Source organism: Centroberyx gerrardi, chromosome 16 (assembly GCF_048128805.1).
Source record: "Centroberyx gerrardi isolate f3 chromosome 16, fCenGer3.hap1.cur.20231027, whole genome shotgun sequence".
NCBI lineage: Eukaryota > Metazoa > Chordata > Actinopteri > Beryciformes > Berycidae > Centroberyx > Centroberyx gerrardi.
The window spans coordinates 12,609,489-12,632,630 of record NC_136012.1 but is presented as its reverse complement, the minus strand read 5'-3'; the positions used below and the strand labels follow the sequence as shown (position 1 = coordinate 12,632,630).

The window sequence follows — 23,142 nt, the reverse complement described above, 5'->3', positions numbered from 1 at the left end:
ATCTAAAATTTAAATCAGTAACTCACTGGAGCTGAAGGGAGCTCTTAATAATAAGGTTTCTTGTTTTCTTGGATAGCTAAGAGGAGTGGGTCATCCAAGGCCACCAGAGGCTAAGTTTATCTTGGCTTGCAGGCAGTGAAACCTGTCAGAGATGTAGACCATCCATAATATAGCATGTGAGCTCCTTACAAAAAAACTACTGTGGTGAGAGGGATTAAAGGAAAAATGCATCCTAAAACACTCAAACACTATTAAAAACAGGGATTTACCTTGCTTGATGAGCCATTCAACAATCATACAGGGAGACATCCATCATAGCAGAGGCAGAGAGACCAATTTCTCCACTGACAGTATAGACTCAATAGACCAGAATGCATTGCAGCCACAAGACATGTGTTTTGAGTAAGGGGCGTGACTCACTTTCCTGCTCTTGCTATGCTATCGCTATAGCTTTTGCTCTCGCCACCTACATGTACCAAATACAAGAAGTTAAGGCAGCACAGCACCTGACATCAGGATGTGGTCCACATTTTGAAGACATCAAGGGTGCAGTGAAAAGTGTATTGCGAGCCATCATGTGCCTGATAGCGGTTTGATATGAACCTGGAATATAGTGAGCCAAAAAACTCTTTATTACATTGTGTGCTTTCCCTTTCTCAAGGAGCTTGAGAGGCTGTTGTCATAATTTTCAGAAACAAATGTGCACACTTTAAACTGAAGTATAGTAAGCCATGAAATGGGAGCTATCCTCTGGGAGCAACTGATATTTAATGAGCTGTGCTGTATTCAAATCTCTCATAACTGAAGTGCCCACTCACTCACCACCATGAAGTGAGACAAACTAGTAAGTCAGTGTACACAGTTATATTCATCCTCTTTTATTGTTGAATCAATGCAGCACCCAAATAGATCCACATCCAGAGAACATGAAGTGGAAAAGAATAATACGAGCTTAACTGAATGTTGTGTGTTAATTTGCCACAGAAGGAAAACGCTTAGTAGAGCAAATTAGGAGAAAATACATAAGAGTCAGAAACATCATTAGAGGGCAATGAACTGCTGTGTTATTTATTAGATTTGTATTTTTTAAACCCTTTTATTTTGTGTGTGTGTGTGTGTGTGTGTGTGTGTGTGTGTGAAAGATTAACAAAAGCAACAATTCACTATTTGAGACTCTTCTGTTGCTATTCATCAGTCTGACAATCCTCACTCTGCACCACAAAACCATTAACACCTCAATGTGAATATTCTTATTATTTGTCCCCTTTCTGGTTGTCGACAGTTTTTGCATTAGTTTACTCCTATTCACACGCTCACATGTGCACAAGCATAGACAGAAACACACACTTACACACACACACACACACACACACACACACACGCACACACGCTCACACTCACTTACAATGGACATAAAAATGTGCCAGCATGCCATTTAGGAGGCGAGCTGCTATCTTCTCTCTGTTTTAATTACTGTCATTACAGGAAATAGCGCAGACAAGCATTTGTGTTGTTTTCTCCCACTTTGCTTTTTTTTTTTCTTCTACTCAGTCTCACACTGTCCAGGAGAGCGTTCCCAGGCCCGGCTGCCTCACTAAATCATCAGTCATATTCAGCTCTGTTGTGCCTCGCCTTGACAGCAAGAGGGCTACAAATTTGCAGCATAAACCTTCTATCACAGTCTGAGTGTATCTGTTTAAAGAATGAATGCTTGTAAGCTAGAAAAATATGTCTAACATTTTGTCATTCTGTCATTTCCCAGTATACAGTTTATGCGAAATTGCCTCCTAAAACTCAAATACAGCATTCAAAGTAGTGGAGTGTTGTGTTTTTATTTGTTTTTTTACTTCATAAGCTCACTTGTCACACAATGGAGCCGGTCAGTTCCCTCCCATGTACAGTTTGTTTACAAAACAACAGTCATTGCTCATTATGATGCCATTGGGTTGATTGACAGTCGCGATGATGTGATGATGATTTTAAGTGGAAATCAAAGCAGCAGTTGAGACAGTTGAATAGAACACGGGATGCTAGAGAGTGGATTTCCTGACACACACACACACACACACTGACTCCTGTCTTACATTTCTCCATTTTTATCAGTCATTTGTATATTGTGAAATGCCAGCACTCAGAGATGTGCTTATACATGTTTATTCTTCATGTAAATATTTCTCAGACTGATCATGTCATTGAGGCTACTTGGCCGTATACCATGATGACCCTGCCACCTAGGGGCTCTTTTGACTGAGTCTTTTAAAGTCTTTTAGCATGCTGTGTTACTCGGGAAAAAACTTGTACAAAAAATGGAAGTTGTTCTCACTAACAACACCCAAGTTTTGGAACGGCAAAACACAGTGTGTCACTTCTGGAATGTGATTTATGAGCCTTGTACAACATTTTTATACATCCAGTGTAGACAAGAGATTTGAGGCATCACTGTGGTATTCAGTGATAAAAAGCTTTTCACAAATATAACATTCACAAAATAGTTGGCTGTTAACGTTGTGAAGGATCAACATCATGGACGTTCCCTTCAGTCCATTTGCTGTAGCCTTTGATTTGGACCTTTTTGGGCGATTCGGCCTCCATCTCTGCTCATCTCTAGACGATATTGAGGAATAACTTTGGTGTATATTTACATTTTTTTGTCCAAAAACTGTGTGAGTTTGCTTCTGTTTCCAACTGCTTCACTGTCTTCCAGTTTGGGTTTCCCAAGCCAAGTATGATGTAGGCTAAATCAAATTTGGCCATAATCTTTGTTGACCATGTGATGAAGCAAATTGCTGTCACTGCATCATCATTTCTGTTTCCTTCATCCCGATGGAAACAAATGGCTTAAAAAGCTTTAGAAATGCTTTCTGTTGATGCAATGTTTAATTAGGGACTGCAAACAGTTTTTTAATTAGAAGTTTTTTAATTAGAAGTAAACACTTTCTGAATACATTTACAACACATTCATAAAGGATTAGACATACTTAGGAAAAGTTATACACGATTGTGCAAGATGAACAGTTTCAACTTTAGATTAACATCAGCAAAAACTTGTTTAAACAGATATTTAACAAATGTAATAACAAATAATCTATCATACATGAGTAAAACATGTGCACAGTCCAGTGCAACAATTAAACATTCATAATTTATAAAGCATTTAAGCATTAATTGTGATTACTGTAACACATAATTTATACATTATTATTAAAAAGAAATATGTAGTCTGTATGTATTAACATTGGGTAATGATGTACAAATGATGCACTAGCAATAGCATTCACTTATGAATCAGATATAAAATGTAATGAATTAATATTAATGATGTGCTATACATATATTAACGATTAAAATGTAATCATATTTCTATGATAGGCAACTTATTTTTCTTATTTCATGGCTGTGTTGATCCTGATTTGAACCCAGGAACTTCTGAACGTGTGTTACAGCATGAAGTTTTCTTGTGTAGCAAAGGTGGGGGTAGATTTAGTATCACAATGTCTTCTTGATTCAAAGTTTTGAACAGTTTTTGAACAAATCAAACGGCACATTTCCCTGCATGGTTTATTAATGTTCGATAATCATACACTTGTGAACCACTTCAAAAAAAAAAAAAAGATGAATGGAGGTTAGATGAAAAGATCATCAGCTCTCACTCACTTCATCAAGCTTTCCGGCATCAAATCAAAAAATAGGTTAGATGGAAAAGCATATCTTTAGAATCTTAACTGTAAGCACATTCTTCTTTTTCCAAAACAGTTCTGCAGACAAAAAAAAGTTCTGAGCAAAAGCACAGCATGTAACTATAAGAGCCGTGTTTATAGTCACTATTGATGAAAGGGTCACAGACGAAGCTCACTGCAGCCTTCACTACAAACACTGTTCTTTCGAAATCCACACGCTGCAGCCAGAATAAACAGCGATAGAATAAAAGCTTGCAGGATATCATCCCTCATTCGCAATCGCTTCCTCTCTGTTCTTATTGGCAACGGTGCTTATTATGAGAAGGGAGGTGAAAAAGAAACACAGCAAAGTGCAGTTTGGACAGATGTAAGAAATTGTGAGCGCAAGATGTTTGTATCTCGGGGGATTTTACGCTTGAAAAACAAATTCGATTGTTTCTGAGGGGGCAGCCAGCAATTTGTCCAACTCTCTTTTCTTCTAATGACTTTTTAATATCCCCGGCTATAAACAGAGAATACCCGGTAAACCTGGATGTCACACTTGACAGCCTCGCTTTGTTTGCTTCTGTCATGAGGATACATAATTTAAATTATATCGTGGGCCGTTATTCACGAAGGTATAATGGTTTAGATCTTATGAAGTAAAGTCAAATTCATTTATGTCAGTTACAAAAATAAAACTCGAGTTTCCTGCCTTAGAGACAGGAAACTATCTAGATGGTTGCCAGCGTGTCTTGAGTGGAACTATTTTTCTTAGCCTAATTGAAATGCCACAGGCGTCTGTGAGAAACTCAGAGGCCGTCCCCGCCGGACCCGGGGCCAAGCGAGCTGCACAGTTGTAGCAACAGTGTTTCCAAGGAGACTGCAGTGAGATTAAAAAGAAATGTCTCCATGTTTTCACCCGCTCTACAATGCAGCACAATGCAGCAGAGACGAGGCGAGGGCGATTGCGTAACCCGGGGGGGGGCGATTGCGCTGATTGGTCGTCTCTCCTGGGCCCGGGAGCTGACGGACTGCACAAGGAGAGGGAGAGAGACGGAGAGAGAGAGAGAGAGAGAGACAGTCTCACAGTGCACAGATGGTTTATTAGAGAAGGGTAGTTTACTGCTATCAAACTGCACTTTATTCTTGGCCGAAGCACAAGTTTTGAATCATACATTTTCAAAAGAATTCTTTAGCACTATTTCAAGTCTTACACCAATACACAGACATTTGCTTGACATTTTTTAATTATTGCTGCATGCTACATTTTAATAAACAACAGAAACATAACCATATAGAAAATAATTTATTATCAATACTTGAAATTCTGAGACTCATTCTCTATCAAAATACCATTAAGCAACCTTTAGAGAACTGAAATAAGTTTCAGCCAAAGTCACAACTCCACATCATTATGTCAGAAAACTCTGAGATCTCTGGAATGTCACATCTGCAGACACAGGTACGGTCTTTCCCGATGACTTAATGCTTCTCTCTCCAGCGTCTCATTGTGTCCAGCCATGCAGACAGTGTATTTCCTTCCTGTCTTTGTTTTGGTTCCCCATATGAATCCAATAAACAGCGCTCATTGGCTGACGATGCTCGACGTGTCTTCAGACAAGACGGCCGGAGTGAGATGAAATGTGCGGACAAATTCCTCAAATTACTGGAACTGGGGTAAAAAGGTTCAAGTACAAATTCCTTCTATGATTCTGACAAATTCTGTAACACGGTATAAGAACATGATGTGAGAACTGACATAAGATTAAACAGTGGCAGTGCTCAAGAAGCATTTTAAATCATTATGAAATGCCGTATCCTAATATTTACTCTGAAAATACACAGAAAACATCACTCTTTTTAAGTGCTCGTTTTAAGTGAGCCTTGATTTAACCTTTGGCAAGATGTCGCAGTAAATCGTGTCCTGTAGCACCCTCATCAAAAGCTTCCCTCTATGGTGTTTGACATGTGAGTTTACCCTGTTGATTTATGTTTCTGGTTGGCATTTGCAGTAGCCTCGTCTCTATACCACTGACTTGTAAGGCGTTGCGATAAATCAGCCCCCTTCTGTCATTACCAATGACTCAATCAGAGGCCATTGAATATAAGTTATACCACTTGGTCTGGTCTGAATGCTGTGAACTGGGTGGGAAATAGTGGTGGCGTGGTGACTTGAAATAGATGTTGTAGCTCTGCCTATTGCCCAGGCTGTTGTTTTCTGCCTTGTAATGTTTTAAACATTAGAAGTGATATTTAATCTTAATTTGTATGTTAAAGGTCAGTGCAGCGGCAGAAACAGGACAGAAGTGAATTGGATGAGACGGTGAGTCAGGCACGGACTGTTTAGGTCTTTGATAGAAATAATTAATTCTAGGTACACTTGCACACTAGGAATACAGTAACATATGCACTACATCAGCATAGATGCATGTGCGCGCACACATAAACACACACACACACACTCTCAAAGACGGATCACAAATTTTCTCATGAACCTTGACTCTTGCTGTGTTTAGCGCTGCGGACTCGTGGCCTTGGGTTGATTCACAATATTGTGGCTCAGTCAGGCTCTCTCTGCTCAAGACGCATCAACAGGAAAAAACACACTGATAAAAGCCACAGGGGTTTAGCCAGTAGGTAAGAGGACACAAACCTCTAACCTGCACTCGCTAAACTCCTTAGCCCCTTGTTCTGTGAGTGACTTGTATCCCTGTTTTGGACAGACTTTTGTTGCGAGGCAGAGAACCATATCCTATAAAACTAGAGGGTCAGCTATTTCATTCCAAACCTTGCGTAAAAATTGCATGAGGAGTCCAAACATCTTAGGTCATTACCATTGGGGGACTTCTGTTCAGAGCAGGCTCAGCTCGGATGTGTAATCTTTCCCATACTGGTCCCCTGCTCATGTCCTTGCATGGTTTTCTCAGCATCTTTCTGCCTGTGTTAGCAGCAGGGGTGGCCAGGCCATGTGAGAAATGAAAAGAGGACTTTGTTTCCCAGCGGAGAGAAAGAGTTGGATCTGGATCAGCCTCGGGTCAGGAGAGCTTCTTTCCTTCTGTACATGCCTAATCATCTTTCGTCTAAGGGCATGTTTATGTTTGCACATTTTTGCCCTTCGATAGTGCCGGAGGAGACTGAACTCATGAGAATGCTGTTGGCCGAGTCTCTTCCTCATCCTGCTAACTGTGTGTGTAGGCATGCAGCCTCAGCACCATGAGCCACCGCAATGTACACAGCACACATGACCATGGACATCCTCAAGTGGCGGGTCATGGAGCTATAGGAGGTCCGTTATGGGAAAGCACTGTTGAAGCAGTTTCTCCCATAGGTTCTCACAGTAATGAACGACGCTGTGCTCAGCAGCACCGAGGGGCATCATGGCAGCGTCCCAACACACTGGGGGTGGGGTGGGGGGTGGGTGGGGGGGTTGGTGTGTGGGGAACAGAAGCCTTGAATATGAACACTGGGAATGGTCACAGTAAAAATGGCATTGATTGATACTACATCCTATAAAAGAAGTGAGTCTGATCAATATTCATTTCAACGATAAAGGCTTAAGAGGACTGTGTCAGTGAGTATGGAGCGTGTTTCTATCTGGGACAGGCAGCGTCATTTCGCCACAGCTCCACTTCTTGACCAACATTCTCCGCATTCTCCGCAAGATCTCCATCCCTCCCGCTCGTTCTTACTCCATCCTCCATTCTTCCTCCTCCTTTTCTCTCACTTCCGTCCCCTGTTTCCTCTCCAGACTCACTCTTTCCGATCCCCTTTTCACACGTTCAGTCTTATTTCTCTCCTCGCTCGCCTTAATCTCTGTTCCTCTTTCTTTTTCTCACCCTCGTCCAGCTCTGCGTCTTCCAGGAGTGCTCGGAGGCGTTTCCGCTCCCAAACTCCCCATGAGCTCTGGCCTCCCTTGTGGGATATTAATAGGAGGAGGGGGGGGGAGGGGGGTGGGGGGTGCATTGAGACCCACTCCCAGGAGGGAGGAGGGTGGGAAGTAAGAAGTGGGGAAGGGGGCGGAGCTCTAACAGTCGCAGGGAGTAATGGCCATAAATCCATCATGCATGTATTGCACACACACACACACACACACACACACACACACAAATGCATGGAGATTATTGTATAGAGGAAGAGAGAAAATAGAAAGAGAGGGAAAGAAACCTGCTCTACATTCCATATAAAGACGATTTTTAGTATTCAGTTGATTATACAAAAAGGCCATAAAAATGTTCCATTCGTCTGTTGGTCGTCCGGACAACAGACAGGACTGAATCTCAGTCATGGGCTGATAGAAATGACAGAACCAGGGACAGTAATCTATACTGAATGTACAAATTAGGGACACTTACTCTTTTCATGAAGTGCACTGATGAGGTGAATCCAGGTAAAAGCCATTATCCCTTATTGATTCACCTCATTAAATCTATACCAATCACAAAGGAGGAGATGTAGATAAAGAGAAGCAGACGAGTTAAAGAGGGATTTCTAAGCTTTGATTCCACTGAGATGTGGATTGTGCAAAAGGGGTTGCACATTCAGTGTGTAGTGCAGTGCACTACAGGATCTTAATGGTGGTCTTTGTGGTCTTTGTAACTTGTCTTACTCCCCAGCTGACAGTGTTGACAAGTGGAGGTGGATCGGGCCTGTCAGCAGTGAATGGAGGGCAGATAAATTATTTACCTTAGCGAGCTGTCCTCATATATGCAGTGTGTCTCCCTTTCCATTAGTAATGATATATACACATATAACGATGACCTCCCTCTCAAACAAACGAGTACATATACACATGAAGACATCACACACACAAAGACGCGCACAATTACATAAAATCACCATAAACGTAGGCCAAGGAGTGTCCTTTCCCCTATGAAAGTTTGTGTATGTTACAATAATATGCAAAATGGAAAGCGTATGGGGTTAAATGTGCTTCAGCGGGGGAGTGTATTGACAGAAGCGTCCTCAAGAATGCTGTTATGCCCCATATTCCCTCCAGCAGATGGTTTGTGTCTCATCACTGACACTTTTTAGGGAGTAGAGGTCATTTGAGGGACCGAGGAGCTGCTTGACAACTCAGCATGTTTCCTCCAAAAGGTAGCATCCTGTAGCATCAGCAATATCGCATATCAATACTTTCACGGGCCGACGGCTGTGATGGATGGCTTTGGGGATCTCACATCGACAGAGATCCGAAGCTGCGATGCATGTATCGTGCTGTATTGAACCGTATCAGAAATTCTGACATAACTCACCCGTTTTACATTTCACAGAGACAAACTCAAGATTGACTTCTCCCAGTTCAGCTGTGGGTTTGTGTTTGCCAGCGCCAGCCTCCTCCAGCAGCAGAGTCCGACCTCTAGAGTGTCACTTCTCCTTTTCTGTTTGTTCCTGTTTTTATCAGACATCAGCAAAAAGCTGCTCAGACATACATTTGTCACTGCCGGGCCGTTGGCTTTGGACCAGCCCAGTTTTTCTGCTCTCTGAATGCCATTTTTAAACCTTTATCTAGACAGCAGATTGACAATGGCTCCGATCTGAACCCAAGCAGGAAATCAAAGTAAACAAAGCCGTGTTTCTTCTACGAGAGCAAAGGTTGAGCAAATATCTGGAGGCTTTCTGGAGGGAGCAGTGGTCCTATAGTCCCCTCCGCAAAGAAGACTCTGAAGCTCAACTTTATTTTACTATATTTTACAGAAGAGGAAAATTCTACTGTACAGAGCAAACTGACTATATTTGGTATTTTGTGATTTCAGATAAACTCCTTTCTGTCGTATCTATTGTTTCATTATAACCAATGGTATGGGAAGCCCTAAAAAAGTCATAAATGTTTCTCTTTTTATAACTGAATATCATCTCACCACATGCCTACATTAGAAAAGGGAACCGACCAAGTGTAGAGGAACAGGCTGGAGGAGGGAAGGACTTTCCCTCAACCTCAGTTGTCTTTACATCTATGACTATCACTGCTGAATCATATTTCTCAAGGAGTTGGCCCACATTGCTATGGATTTTTTTAAACATACTTCATGATGTAACAGCATGCTGTTTATAGCAGGCCTGTTGGTGCCATAATGCTTATAAAGGTAATGTTCTTATGCAGTAAAAAGCACCTCAAATGCAACAAAAACACACAAACTGTTGAACATAATCACAAGGGAGTGTATGTGACATTTTCCTCATATTACAGGAGAGCAAAAACAAAAGTTTAAATGATTGCATCTTTTTTAATCAAAACATAACAGGAACAATTCATACCTTTACAGAGATTAAGATTCAGAAAATTGAAAATAAAAAGATTTTCTGTAAAAAGCAATTTTCTTTTAAAGTTGACATTAAAGGTCAACATTAAAAGTTACTGCATACCTAAAAACTCACTTGTGTCTTTTTCGCACCAACATATCATCTCTTTTTGGATTGTATGTCTATGAGTAACGTGTTCCCATCAAGGTAAGAGCTTTCTGCATTGACAGAAAGGACTCCCAGTCCATTATGAATTGGACAGGCTTCTTAAAAGCCTTAACTAATAGCTTTAAGGTGATAAGTCAGGCTGTGTTTTTCTGCTGTATAGGTCACTGGGTTGAGTATGGTGTAATCCCTTCCATTGTTAAGGGATTCTGCTTTCACCCGGACCACCCATGCTAAGATGTATGCACTCATGGCAGCGTAAGGTGCGCTGCAAAAAAGCATCAAATGGCACGTTAAATGTTAGTAGTGATCAGTACTTTCAGCACTTGACTCTACAAGTCCACCAAAACCCTTGACTGGTACTTCTTGTCCTCCCTTCATTTTAACTATGTCCCGTATCTTTAGTATTTAATGGACACAGTATGATTCATACTGCAGATGACAATTTAATGATCTTAGACCCAGGCGTGCTCTCACTCCATTAGTTTAATACTTGCTAGAACTGCTGACACAATCGAAAAAGGGAAACTTATCCTAATTTCCAACATTTTTACATTTTCAATATTGAAGTAGAGCAACAGAGTTCATTAAGATTATCCATTTCCACCAGAATCTATTTGCTCTAAATGTGGCTAAGATGGAACAAAAGTTTTAGTTTTGAAAAATTGCTATTCCAGGCGCATAACACTAACTAGAATTTCAACATGGAGCTTTCTCTAAAGCAACGGTTACTGTGCATGAGGCTAAAGCAGGAGGACAGTAAACTCACTCACTCCCCACCGCCACAAGTACTAATACACTTGGAACCAGTGACAATTGTTCACGTTCATGCCATATGACATTAAGAGCACAAATAGTTACAGTATTGGATGTATCACAGGCGGGGATGTAGTGGAGTGTAAGCCCACCTAAACTCAGTTTACCCACCATTTTATTTGCGGAATAGACTCTTTATCCACCGGTTCAGGCTGCCATAAATCACTCATTTAAATTCGTAGTACATGTCACAGTAAGAAGTATCAGGCTGATATATATGAGGAAAGGGGCCTTAAAGTGCGGAAAAAACACATTAATTAACGCTTTTCTGAAACTATAATTGATATTTGTTTATATTAGTGGCTAATCAGTCATAATTTGCTCTCTGTTTTATTTATTAATCACAGGTATAAAGGATGAGGGCAGAAAGTAAGGAAGTGAGCATACATAAAGCACACTGATAAGGTGAATCCCGGTAAAAGCCATTATCCCCTATTGATTTTCCTTATTAAACCTATTTCACAAAGGAGCAGACGTAGATAAAGAGAAGAAGATGAGTAATAATCTATAGCAGTCTTTGTAGCTTGTCTTACTCCACCTGACGGTGTTGACAAGTGGAGGTGGATCGGGCCTGTCAGCGGTGAGCAGAGGGCAGATAAAAACTGCCAAATCAAAATATTTACCTTAGCGAGCTGTCCTCATATACATAGTGTGTCTCCCTTTCCATTAGGAATGATCATATAATGCTGACCTCCCTCGAGAACAAATAGTACATATACAGGAATGGCACAGCACATCACGCACACTATGAAAGTGAGTGTATATTACCACCAACTGGAGGTCATAGTTTATCTTTTTATTCATTAATCACTGGTATCAACTAAGTGTCAACAGCTTTGAGATGACAGAACTGTTACTGCACCAACTCAAGGTAGCTCTTGGTATTATGAGTCGTCAGTGCTCAAAACTCAATGTCACTCCTCCTAGTAGAAATTTGTTTCCTATCATCTTAACTAAATTAATAAATAAATAACTAAAAATAAAATAAATAAATGATAAATAAAAATATATCACTTAAAAAAAAAAAAAAGTTACAAACACAGCTCTTGCTATTGGCTTTGGCAAACAAAGTACCTGAGTTGGGTGGGCCAAAAAGGACTTTTTCTGATTTGGTTTCATCCAGCTTTATATCTGCGAGGCAGCTTATGAGAGTGGCTTGACTGTTTGTGTCGTTAGGTTTTACAGGCAGATATAATGCGTATCATTGGCATAACGGTGAAAAATTATGTTGTGTTCGTGAAAAACATGTCAAAGTGGAAGCATGTGACAGGACAATAAGATGGGGGTCCAAAATTGAACCCTGTGGGACGCCACATGTGATGTCAGCTGAGGATGAAGATGAGTTTCCTACAGCATGTTGACTGATAATGTTCCATTAGACAGAAGTTGACCAGTGAAGAGCGTTGTCACTGTGACCGACCAGTTTCTCAGGTGACCAAAGAAAACAGTATGGTCTACTCTACGGTATCAAAGGCTGCACCGGGACCTAAAATTATTAAAATGGAACTAAAAATGCAGCTAAAAGGACATTAGCCACTCTGAGGACAGCAGTCTCTAAAATCTGGTAGGGATTTCTAAAAGTTTTTTTTTTTTTTTTTGGTTGAATCCCTGCATGTTTAAAGATAGAAGGGAAAACACCAGTGGCCAGAGAGCTGGTGATAATAGATAAAATGGTTGCACTGACTGATTCGAACATCTCTTAAAGAAAACCTTGTAGGAACAACATCTAGGGGACAGGATTGGTCCCAGGGATCCATATATCTTTTGAACACGCTTGACCACTGAGTGAACTCTCACTTGACCGTTGTATAAGTGCCGTATACAATCCCACAGCAGCGGAGGACTTCATGCAAGATGCCGTCTCCTCCGGGGCCAGCGGAGACAAAACAGCTCATCACAGCCAAATTACTGCAACAGTGTCCAGTGGGCTTCTTCCTTCTGAACTGAACTTAATTAAATTTGACATGTTTACCTCAGTGGCTTAAAAATGGGGGAAATCATTAGGAGTTTGAAAACATATTTATGCTCATATTTCATGTAAAGTGTCTTTGAGTATCTTAAAAAGCGCTATGCAAATACAATGTATTATTATTAGTAGTAGTAGTATTATTATTAAGAGTTTGAAAATGCAATGCCCTGACCTTTGATATGTAATAATAAACAAATAAGGAAGCTGCTAGTTTCCATCATGATGTAATGGGTTTTGTCTAAGAAGGTGAGAAAAGCCTCTTAAAAAGCTAATCTGAAAAGGCCCTTAAGATCAGATCTACTTGAATGGCACACCATCTGAAAATAAGATGAAACTTTAATGATCCCTGTGGGGAAACTGGGGATTTCAACCCAAAATGTTCTCAATCTGTGAACAGTACAAAAGTCTGCAAAAGCCCACAGTGAGCTTGCTTTTCCATGCTCAGACACAATAGATTTTACTCATTTTCTGTGAGCACAACAACAATACACACTTGAAATGCCTGAGAACTGCTTGTTCCAGTGTAGGAGACTTGTGCAACCTTTTCCTGTTGAAGTGTGTGTCATCTTCCTCTGGTCATGTTGGGACTTTCCACTTAACAATAAATGTTATATGACATGTTATATTTATATTTTACATGTTTTTTTTACAACAGAATATCTATATACACATCTTCTTTCAGGTGAGAAATGACCTTTATATTGAGGGCTTGGAGCCAAAGGGGCATAAGTGCGATTTTGGGCGAATATGAGTATTACATATCAATTGAAACGTCTCAGTGAGATCTTTTCAGTGCCAAAAGGACACAACTGAAATCATGACCCATAAGTTTTAATTAAGTTTGATCAACATAAACGTAAAATCTACTATAACGCACTTACGCCCCTTTGGCTCTGAGCCCTCGATATATACAAATCAAAAATAGTCTCATATATGTTTTGTAACATCAAGTGAGGCAGAAGTGGACAGCATTGCAGTGCCAGTGAGCTCATAGCGCAGCATAAGCATTAAGGTCCAGATTTAGAGATGACTACTATTGATTTCCTTCACGACTCTCAAAAAAAGGAAGTTGAAACTTCAATGCAAGATACCATCCGCCCGGAGTGTGTGTGGGGAGAAACGCCTCTTGTCCTCACCTCAGGACTCTGCTTTGTCTGTTATACAATAGCCTTCACACACATGCGTCCTCTTTGTTATCTCCTCTTCTCTCTTCTGACCCGAGGTGAGTCGATACTCTACGCTTTTGTTTCTTCATGCACATTTTGTGAAGCGTGTGTGGGTGGAGTGGTGTGTGTGTGGTAGTGGTGAGGAGGGGGGCTTCACATTTCAGAATCGTGTGTCTGATCTGCATCATATCGTCCCGTGTGATCTGACTGTCACTGCTGCCCTCCACAGTGTGCAAGGGCACCTCCACCGTCGTTGGCTTCATCGGGCACAATGTCACTTTGCCCTGTAGCTATGACACGCACACTCACGGCGTGCTGGAGACTTGCTGGGGACAAGGGAAGGTGCCCCGGTTCAAATGCGCCAACACCATCCTCTCCTCCTGGGACGGGACTGTGGATTTCAAGCAGTCCCCCAGGTACCAGCTCCTGGGCCGGGTGGGAGAAGGAGACGTGTCCCTGACCATCCTCCACGCCCAGAGGAGTGACGCCGGCGTGTACGGCTGCAGGGTCGAGGTCCCAGGCTGGTTCAACGACCTCAAGGCCGACACACACCTGGTCATAGAGGAAGGTAGCGTTCATGTCAACCATCCAAGCTGATAATGCATATTGTGATGTTCATCAGTCAAGCCTGAGGTTTTTCATGTTTTTACTAGCTCCTGTGGAACAACCCGTTACCCAGGTTGTACTCCTTCCCACCAGTAAGAACATGCTTCCTACTGGTGGGAGACTTGGTAAGCACATAACTGTTATAACTGTTGCTATTGCAGAAAGTGTAGTCAATCAAAAGTGATTTTCTTTTACTTTTCTTCTCCAAATCTACATCTCTCAGCAGCTCTTCTTATTGGCATTGCATATTTGTATGCAGGGATAAGATTGAGTATTTTGCATTTGATCATTTAAATATAAACTCCATTTTATACCCCTCAGTAATCGACTGTATCAACCCCTTACAGAAATGTTGACAACATCAGTATTTGAAGAAGTGGGAAATGATGAGCCAGCGATGGACTTTGACACAAGTGAGGTACTGTACAGAAGAAACAAAATGATTCACAGCACAAAATTTAAACAAATGATTGTACTTTTTAAAGAATAGGGGCCAGCCTCTCCTTGGTTAAAAAATTATATGAAAAAATACAGACTGGATCCTCCGTGTTTTAGAGATATTGTACAATGCTACTTGGGTAATGTTTTTGTTTTTGTATTTTTATGTTTGAAATGGAAATATAGTGTTTTGGAAAAAACTGTTCTTATTCATATTGCTCTTATTTTGATGCATGTGAACAAAAGTATGTGTTTATGTGCATGTGTGTGGGTGGGGTAGTGGGGGGTGGGTGGAGAAGAGAGCTAGAGAGAGCAAAGCTATATTACTGTTTTCTTAATATATTTCAATAAGCCATATATTTATGCCTCATCCTTAACGCTATGCGTGGATTATAATTGACCCTATCGTTCACGATGCCATTCATTTTCATTTCAGGAAAGATTCAAAGCCTTCCCAGGAATGGGGAACATTGGCAGGATGGCAGTAATTTTCTCTTCCACCATAATCATAATCCTCGTCCTTATTTTCTGTAAGTGTGGAATGGATTATAGTTTGTGACTCATGTGCCATTTAGATGGATTTTACACTTTGAAAGTGGGCGTCTGTTAAGCAGCTGACACCACTGAGCGGGTCTCTTTACTTCCCTCCTTAGACCACATGCTGAGAATAACTCTTAATGTTTGCGTTTCTTCAACCCAGGGAGAAGATCTCCGCTGAAGAGGACACCTGAACACGCTGAGAACGACTACGAAGATATGCAAATACCCGAGTGATGGGCAGGCATGATGAGAGTGAAGGAGTGTAAAGATTTCTATAAGCAGCGGCTGGTTGAAGGAGTGACTGTACAACCTGTGTGGATTCTTCAGCCACAGAGGGGAATCCTTCTGAACTCTTTTCTGTTAATCAGTGAGATTAAGAAAGGAAATTACCAAATTCCCCAGTATAGCAGGTCACAGTATCTCAGACTGCACTGAAAAGGCCAAGTGTGTCATATGTGACTGAATATGTGAAACCATACTCTGTAGTGGTTCTCAACCTGTGGGTCGGGACCCTGCAGGAGGTTGTAAAATAATTTTGGGGGGTCGTGAGATGATTTATAGAATAGGAAAAAACCCCATAATATTTCTGCTGTACAAATATATTATCGTGTTTATTTTTTCTGATTCTTGTCTAAGTTTTGCTTTTTTCTTGTGAAATACTGAATAGTTTTAAGCCTCTAGTTTGTGGTAATTAATCAAAGGAAATGACCCGAAAAGGGAAAAATCATTCTTTGGTTAATACTCTGCATATGCAGCCTGTGACGGGGGTTGCGAGTAGGCGTCACTTATTTTTAAGGGGTCACAAGCCAAAAAGGTTGAGAAACTGTGGTGTGCTGTGGAGAAATCAATATATATATATATTTTTTTTTTTTGCATGGCAAAAGTTCACATGACGTGAAGAGGGTCGAGGTGAAACTGATCTCACAAGCCCTGAAATTCTTACTCTGGTTGTGGATGGAATGCTATACTTGTGGACACAATGCCACCTAGTGGACAGAATACATTATTATCAAAATCTTGTGAACACTTTACTAGAGAGAATTCCACCCTCATTATACACTCATCAGTGTGAAAAACATGGTATATGCCATAGCATAATATTTTGGACAGAAATGGAACATTATGGCAAATTTCTTTCCTTTGTAAAATGATGACTTGCTGTTTTTCTGTCATCATCATACACACCATGCTCAGGCTCAACTTTCAGCTTAAAATCACATTTTCACTACATTCCTGTCTAGTTTATGATAACACACCTTTGTGTTATTCTTCAACCCAAAAATGTAAATTATTAAATTTATCAATAGTGCCTATTTAAGAAAAATGTGATGATGTAACTGTTCACCTTTGAACCTTGTTTTCAAATATCCACTGTCAAAATCTTTGCCAAAATTCCCTCCATGTATTAATTTTTCATAGCAGTAGATGAGAAAAATTGAATCTGTCTCCACTTCCATTATGTGGATTTTCATTATATAAAGAGTCATTATGAATGTTGACCTTGTTCTTGTTTTGGGAGTGGTGGTGGGATGGGCAATAAGATTATGCTTTTTGAGCAGTGGGAGCAAAATTCAGAAATGGGGAGTGGGGGCATCACTCCTGAATCGATGGGGGAAACGTTATGAGCATTTCTAACTGGCTGTTTGGTCCATTTTCCCAGCAATCTCATACATGTCTGTTGTGGGAAAAGTTTGCTGAAATGTGAGAAGTCAGCATAGTCAAGAGTCGAGAGAGTGTCACTTTGGATTTGTTGTTTGTTGTGGAACTAACAACAAAATGGTACATAAATCTAACTAAATCGATTAAGTTACTACAAATATTAAAGTTAATAAAAGCTTAATTAAAAAAAATCAGTTTGCCAGTTTCAAATGTGATGAATGCTTATAATACTCTTAATGATGACAATTTTGTAGAATGAAATAATGAAGTAGTTAGATTTACTCAGCACATGTTTGGTTTGAGGGAACAAAGAGGAAGTACCATGCAGGGTTACTAAACATCCAGGTCAGCAGACTCAGATGTTTACTCAGCAGTCTAACATACAAAAGGCCATGATCTTTGAATAAACCAGAGTAACTATCTGCACATATGAGTAGAAAAATTCATTCAGGACAAATATCGAACTACTTTTTGTGACTAAAGTCTTCTTTTTTGGGGTATTTTGAACATTTGCCACTGGAACAAATTATTTTTAGATGTACAAGAAGCACCTTTTTACTGCAGAATTCCTGTAGGAGCAGAACTGTTCTGCCAGGTCGCTACGCTGCTTCACCAATGGGAAATATTCAGAATTCAAATGCTTAAAAATAAAAAACAATAAGATACAACGCGGTCAACTCACGATAATACCATAACAACTGGGTGCTGGATCCTTAAAGTAGTTGATAATGAGAAAGGAAAACTAGGACAGCACTCCAAATTGACGTTTTATTTGCCAAATAAAAAGTCAATTTGGAGTGCTGTCCTAGTTTTCCTTTCTCATTAAAAATAAAAAACAAAATCTCTTTCAACCCCTGCCACTGCAGCTAGACACCTTGTATCTTATATGAAACACTGCATAAGGATTGATTGCTTGATTGATTTATCTTCTGATTCCAACATTATACCTAGCTCACCTGTAACTACTGTGGATGAAAACTCAGGATGAGACAGTGGCAGTTTTCATGATTATGTTAATACAGATAGAATATAATAAAGCGATTGGTCAAAAAGTATAAGGTCATATGAACAAGACTGAACAACCAATGAAAATTATAGTTCCGACACTTTAAGGAGATGCGTAATAAGAGGTGACACCCTTCTTCTACAGGACAACAAGTTATTGTTTTGTCAAGGTCACTTGGTCAGTGTTATCTATGACATTTGGACATTTGCACATTCCAAAAACACAAGATGTTACTTTTAGAGTTTAATCTCATAATGGTGAAGCAGACTCAGTATTCTTGAGTTTTAGGCACTTAGGGGTCACACATATGGGTCAAAGGTTACATATTAAGTGAGCATATAGAAATGTTGCTCAGTGGGTACTTTTCCATTTCTTCCTCAACACTACCGATGGATAGAATATACGTATATATACTGCATATATATTTGATGATATTCCGTTGATTTGCTTTCTTTCTAATCACTAGAAAGGAAGACATCTACGCCCATCCACTTTTAGTACAAGGAACCAAAACCACAGAAAAGGAAACAGTCCTATTCTGCATTCCTCTTCAGCCAGCAGAAGTTGTTGGTGTGTGCAAATTACGGACAGCGTCATGTGATTTGGAAAAGTTTCAAAGCTGAAACCACACTGTGGTTTGGTTTAGTGCAGTTTTGCAGGTGAGGTAAACCCTTCGACAGATTCTGCGACAAGAGGTTAAATAGCTGGAAAATGATTCGTTTGGGCGGCAGACACCTGCCCTTTTGCTGCAGGCTGCTCCTTTGCCTTCTCCTAGGTAAGACAATCATTATGAGGAAGATTTACAATTTACATTTACATGTAAATGATGATTAAATGATGATAATAATTCTAAAATATTTTGATAAGAACTACCTCTTTTTGATTTTCTACATCTTCCTCTTTACCAACAAATCTTTTTGCCTTTTTAGGTGGCCGGTCTGCAGAAAGCATCGAGGCAACAGTGGGAATGGATGTCACCCTAACATGCAAGTATGACGCCCGCTACTACGGCAGGCTGTCTGTGTGCTGGGGCCGGGGCGCCATCCCCAACAGTGGCTGCGCCAATGAGGTCATCAAGTCGGACGGGACGTCGGTGACCGGCAGATTGTTGGAGCGCTATCTGCTTTTAGGTGACCTCGGTGAGGGAGACGTGTCCCTGACCATCAGGCAGGTCCAGGAGAGTGACTCGGGGGTGTACGGCTGCCGGGTGGACATACCAGGCTGGTTCAACGACCACAAACACCAGCTCACCCTGACTGTAGTGCCAGGTGAGAGGCACAGGGGGAAACTGTCGAATCTCTAAGGAACAAGTGCTATTATGTGACATAGCTCATGGAAATAATTCAGAGTGTAGGTAATGGCTAGGGCTTTTGGACAGGTTTTTCTTTTTTACTTTTTACTTTTTTCCCAGCAACATTTCTTTCTTTTCAGCACCTCCTAAACCCTTGAAGGTGGAGACAAGAGAGGTGAAGGAAAGGACCATCACTGTTCGCTGGACTCCTGTGTTTGATGGCGGCAGTCCCATCACATCTTATAGGATTGATTTCAAGAACAAACTGGGTAAGCAAGCAGTAATCCTAACATCCTAACATCCTGCATAGATTTTGAACAATAAGTAGTTTATTGTATCTTTTGAAATATATACTTTGGTTTGTGCTATACATGTACAGGCAGTATGGATTTTATTGCAGTGATGCAATCATGACCCATGATTTCTTGTTGCACAGCACCCTGGGATACGGCAGTAACAACTGCAGACATAAAACCTGCTCTGACTCAGGTCACTTTGATTGACATGCGTCCGGCCAAGGCTTACAACATTCGCATGTTTGCCATCAACAGTGTGGGCATAAGCGAGGCCAGCAATGTTCTTACTGTCACCACAAAAGAAGCAGGTAGCGTCTAATATTCTGATGCCCCTTAATTACATTACTATGAGTTCAAAACACCTTTGAGGTCTTTGTGAGTTGACATTTAATAAATAACATTTAATCTCCCTCCAGCACCAGAGGGTCCTCCACTGGACGTGCAGCTGGAGGCCCTCACTTCTCGCAGTATCAGAGTCACTTGGAAGGTAAAGTCATAATTTTGACAGGTTATCCAAAGACACGCTCATTTTAAATAGACATTTTCCCTTTCTGTGGAATATGTACACATTCAGCTAGTGTAATCTATTAATGTTATTTCGAGAGAGCCTTTTTTGATACTTAAAGCAATAAATGCCAGATGATGTCACATGACAAAATTATAGATGAAATCCTCCTTGTTAGATGTGGCTTTATAGGAGGTTTAGATTGGTGGGCTAATATGTAGATACTTAAGAAATGAAGCAATGAGTGAAATGCTTTACTGCACTAAAGAGTGTGTTTGTTTTCTCCTGACTAGCCTCCGAAGACCGAGCAGCGCAACGGGGTTCTGCGAAGCTACAGCATCAGCTACAGGGAGTACGACGCTGCAAGCAGGCAGTTCAAGAAGTGGCACCACCAGAGTGTGACCGCCACAAGGGAATTAGAGAGCATCATCCTGGGCAACCTGAAGCCATCGACCAAGTACAGTGTTCTTATACAGGCCAAAACAAATGCAGGGATAGGGCCCGCGTCAGCTGCGCCTCTCTGCAGCACTCTGGATGAAGGTGGGTTAAGCAGCTTGAAAGGCAGCACTGTGACAGAAAAACACTGCTTGACACACGTTGCATCATAAAATCTAAAGAGCAACTCTGTGAAAATAAGTTTTTGCTGCTTCAATTATCTTTGTGATGTCAGGTGAATATTTACCGAGATGGGAAAATGTCTCTTTTTCTGTCTCTCCCAAGTTCACACAACTTCAACAGCTAAGACTACTGAGACGACTTCAACTGCTGCCACAATCTGGGGACAAAGCACTACAAGTTTCACTCCAGGTATATATTTCAGAGGCTTTTTTTTTTTTTTAGTTTTTCTTGATTTTGGTCAAAATCTTTGACTTACTGAATGTGTCACCTATTCCTTTGACACCTATTCCTCCTTTCTCTGTGTCTCCCAGTGTCCCCCGACCCCCCAGTACTGGAGCTGACGGAAGTCAAAGGTAAGACGGTTTCCCTTCACTGGACTGCTGGGTTTGATGGAGGCAGCCCCATCACCGCTTATGACCTGGACTACAAAGCAGTAAATGGTGAGAGAAAAATTCTAAACATTCAAATGAATTGTTATATCCAGGCTCCTTTGGTGTAAGCTCACATTACATTGTTTAACCTTTTGGCATTCGGCACGTATCGTGTTCAGCCTACACAAGAAGACACTTTTTTTTTCTTTGAATCCCCTTTTCTCATCCCTTTCATTCCTGGAAATATTATGTGCTATTTGACATCAACTTTGACCTCTTTCTCCGCAGCCTCGTGGGATTCCACAAAGAGAGTTGGAGACTTCAGCCCCAACCTGACAGAGACCACGGTGATAGAGATGCATCCTTCCACCTACAACATCCGCATGTTTGCCAGGAACAGTATCGGCATGAGTGAAGCCAGCAACGTCCTCACCGTCACCATTGGAGAAGCAGGTGTTGTTTTTCACTCCATTACAACAACCATTTTTTTTTCTCATTGTTCCAAATGACACCTCTGATGAAACACTAAATATTACATCTAAGACAGGTTACAGACACATCTAAGTGAGGCATATCAGGCAAGCAAGAACAGCGTTTCCATTTCTTTACTGTTTATCTTGATGTTGCCTTTGTGGTGCTTTAACTGTGTTCAGATTTGAGAGATAAGTATTTAATATATATACATAGTGTGATGTTTCCTTCCCATTTCTATAAAATCACAAGCTGTAGCCCTAATTCACACTCACACTCAGCATGACAGCTCAAAACATAAACAAAACAGGCTGTTGCCATAATGTGATCACAGTTTCTCAGAAAACCACAAGCGTAAACTACAGTGTACTGTATGTGACCTGTTAATGCTCAATTTATTAGTTATGCAACTTTTGCAGTTTTTGGAAAGCAACACTGTCGAAACTTCCTCTTAGCTGCTTCTTGTTGGCGGTGTCCCACAGGTCATCAGAGGGACAACCTCTCCACTACCATATCTACTGAGAGGGACACCCAGCCAACTACCAAATCTACACAGAGGGACCCCTTCTCAACCACTATATCTACTGACAGTCAGGCTGCTGTGAGTATGAAACCAAGGCCTTTCAATGTATCCACAAGATGAATACACATCACTGGTCAGAAAGTTCCATTATCTTTACCTTTGAAACTCTCTCTGTTAGGTGAGCACTGAGGAGAGTCAGGGTGGCCACCTTGCTGCCATCATGGTGCCATTGGTGGTGGTGGTGTTGATTGTTGCCATAGTTACCGCATGGCAGGTTCGACGTGAGTAGGCGTAACAGTGTGCGTTGTCTTTCCTTAGAAGCCCATTAACATTTCCCTCCTTAATTTTATCCTCACCTTCTCTGTCCACAGGAATGAAGCACAATAAAGGCATCCAGGGCATGTGAGTAGTTATAAGTCACATTGACATTAAGTCACTTACCTCAAATGCTTTACTGCCTTCACAGGAACTGAACAATTATTGTTTCTCTTGTCTGCAGAGCGTGGCTGACCAATGGCGCCATACGTTACAGAGGCTCTGAGCCGGTCCCAGAGCTGTAAGCCGCTGAGTTACTCTACAGTTCGGCTTTTGGAGAGATTACTAGAAGTAACAGAGAAGCAGCGGTTATGAATTTCATGAAAATTGCAAAATGAGTATAAATAGTAAGCACAGGCCCGATTCACTTTTTTTTCTTTTTATTTCATGTAAATGAGGAAGGAAACAAAATCTGCTGCAACTTCACTGTTCACCGAGTTTGAGAAGGTGACTCAAAACAAAAAGAACAAAATGAAAAAATCAGCTAT

At 40.9% G+C, this 23,142-nt stretch overlaps 2 protein-coding genes across 2 annotated transcripts; both read left to right on the top strand.

The window, feature by feature from the left end:
• Positions 1-13,942: 13,942 nt before the first annotated feature.
• On the top strand, positions 13,943-17,671 carry LOC139919871 (hepatitis A virus cellular receptor 1 homolog). Its single transcript, XM_071909738.2, has 6 exons — positions 13,943-14,071; positions 14,245-14,583; positions 14,669-14,746; positions 14,969-15,039; positions 15,496-15,589; positions 15,760-17,671. The coding sequence occupies exons 1-6, from the start codon at positions 14,029-14,031 to the stop codon at positions 15,831-15,833; spliced, it is 699 nt and encodes a 232-aa protein (XP_071765839.1). The 5' UTR covers positions 13,943-14,028; the 3' UTR covers positions 15,834-17,671.
• A 1,289-nt stretch (positions 17,672-18,960) lies between these two features.
• Positions 18,961-22,899, top strand: LOC139919852 (uncharacterized). Its single transcript, XM_071909711.2, has 13 exons — positions 18,961-19,039; positions 19,194-19,532; positions 19,696-19,824; positions 19,992-20,159; positions 20,268-20,338; positions 20,650-20,896; positions 21,077-21,163; positions 21,286-21,414; positions 21,634-21,798; positions 22,299-22,417; positions 22,518-22,620; positions 22,711-22,741; positions 22,839-22,899. The coding sequence occupies exons 1-13, from the start codon at positions 18,976-18,978 to the stop codon at positions 22,897-22,899; spliced, it is 1,713 nt and encodes a 570-aa protein (XP_071765812.2). The 5' UTR covers positions 18,961-18,975.
• Positions 22,900-23,142: the final 243 nt, after the last annotated feature.

Excerpts from the sequence above, each read along its gene's own strand:
- LOC139919852 (XM_071909711.2), top strand. The coding sequence starts at position 18,976 with ATGATTCGTTTGGGCGGCAGACACCTGCCCTTTTGCTGCAGGCTGCTC. Across the intron at positions 19,533-19,695 it reads CACCCTGACTGTAGTGCCAG|CACCTCCTAAACCCTTGAAG; the intron begins GTGAGAGGCACA and ends CTTTCTTTTCAG. Across the intron at positions 21,415-21,633 it reads GGACTACAAAGCAGTAAATG|CCTCGTGGGATTCCACAAAG; the intron begins GTGAGAGAAAAA and ends CTTTCTCCGCAG.
- LOC139919871 (XM_071909738.2), top strand. The coding sequence starts at position 14,029 with ATGCGTCCTCTTTGTTATCTCCTCTTCTCTCTTCTGACCCGAG. Across the intron at positions 14,072-14,244 it reads CTTCTCTCTTCTGACCCGAG|TGTGCAAGGGCACCTCCACC; the intron begins GTGAGTCGATAC and ends TGCCCTCCACAG. Across the intron at positions 15,590-15,759 it reads AATCCTCGTCCTTATTTTCT|GGAGAAGATCTCCGCTGAAG; the intron begins GTAAGTGTGGAA and ends TCTTCAACCCAG.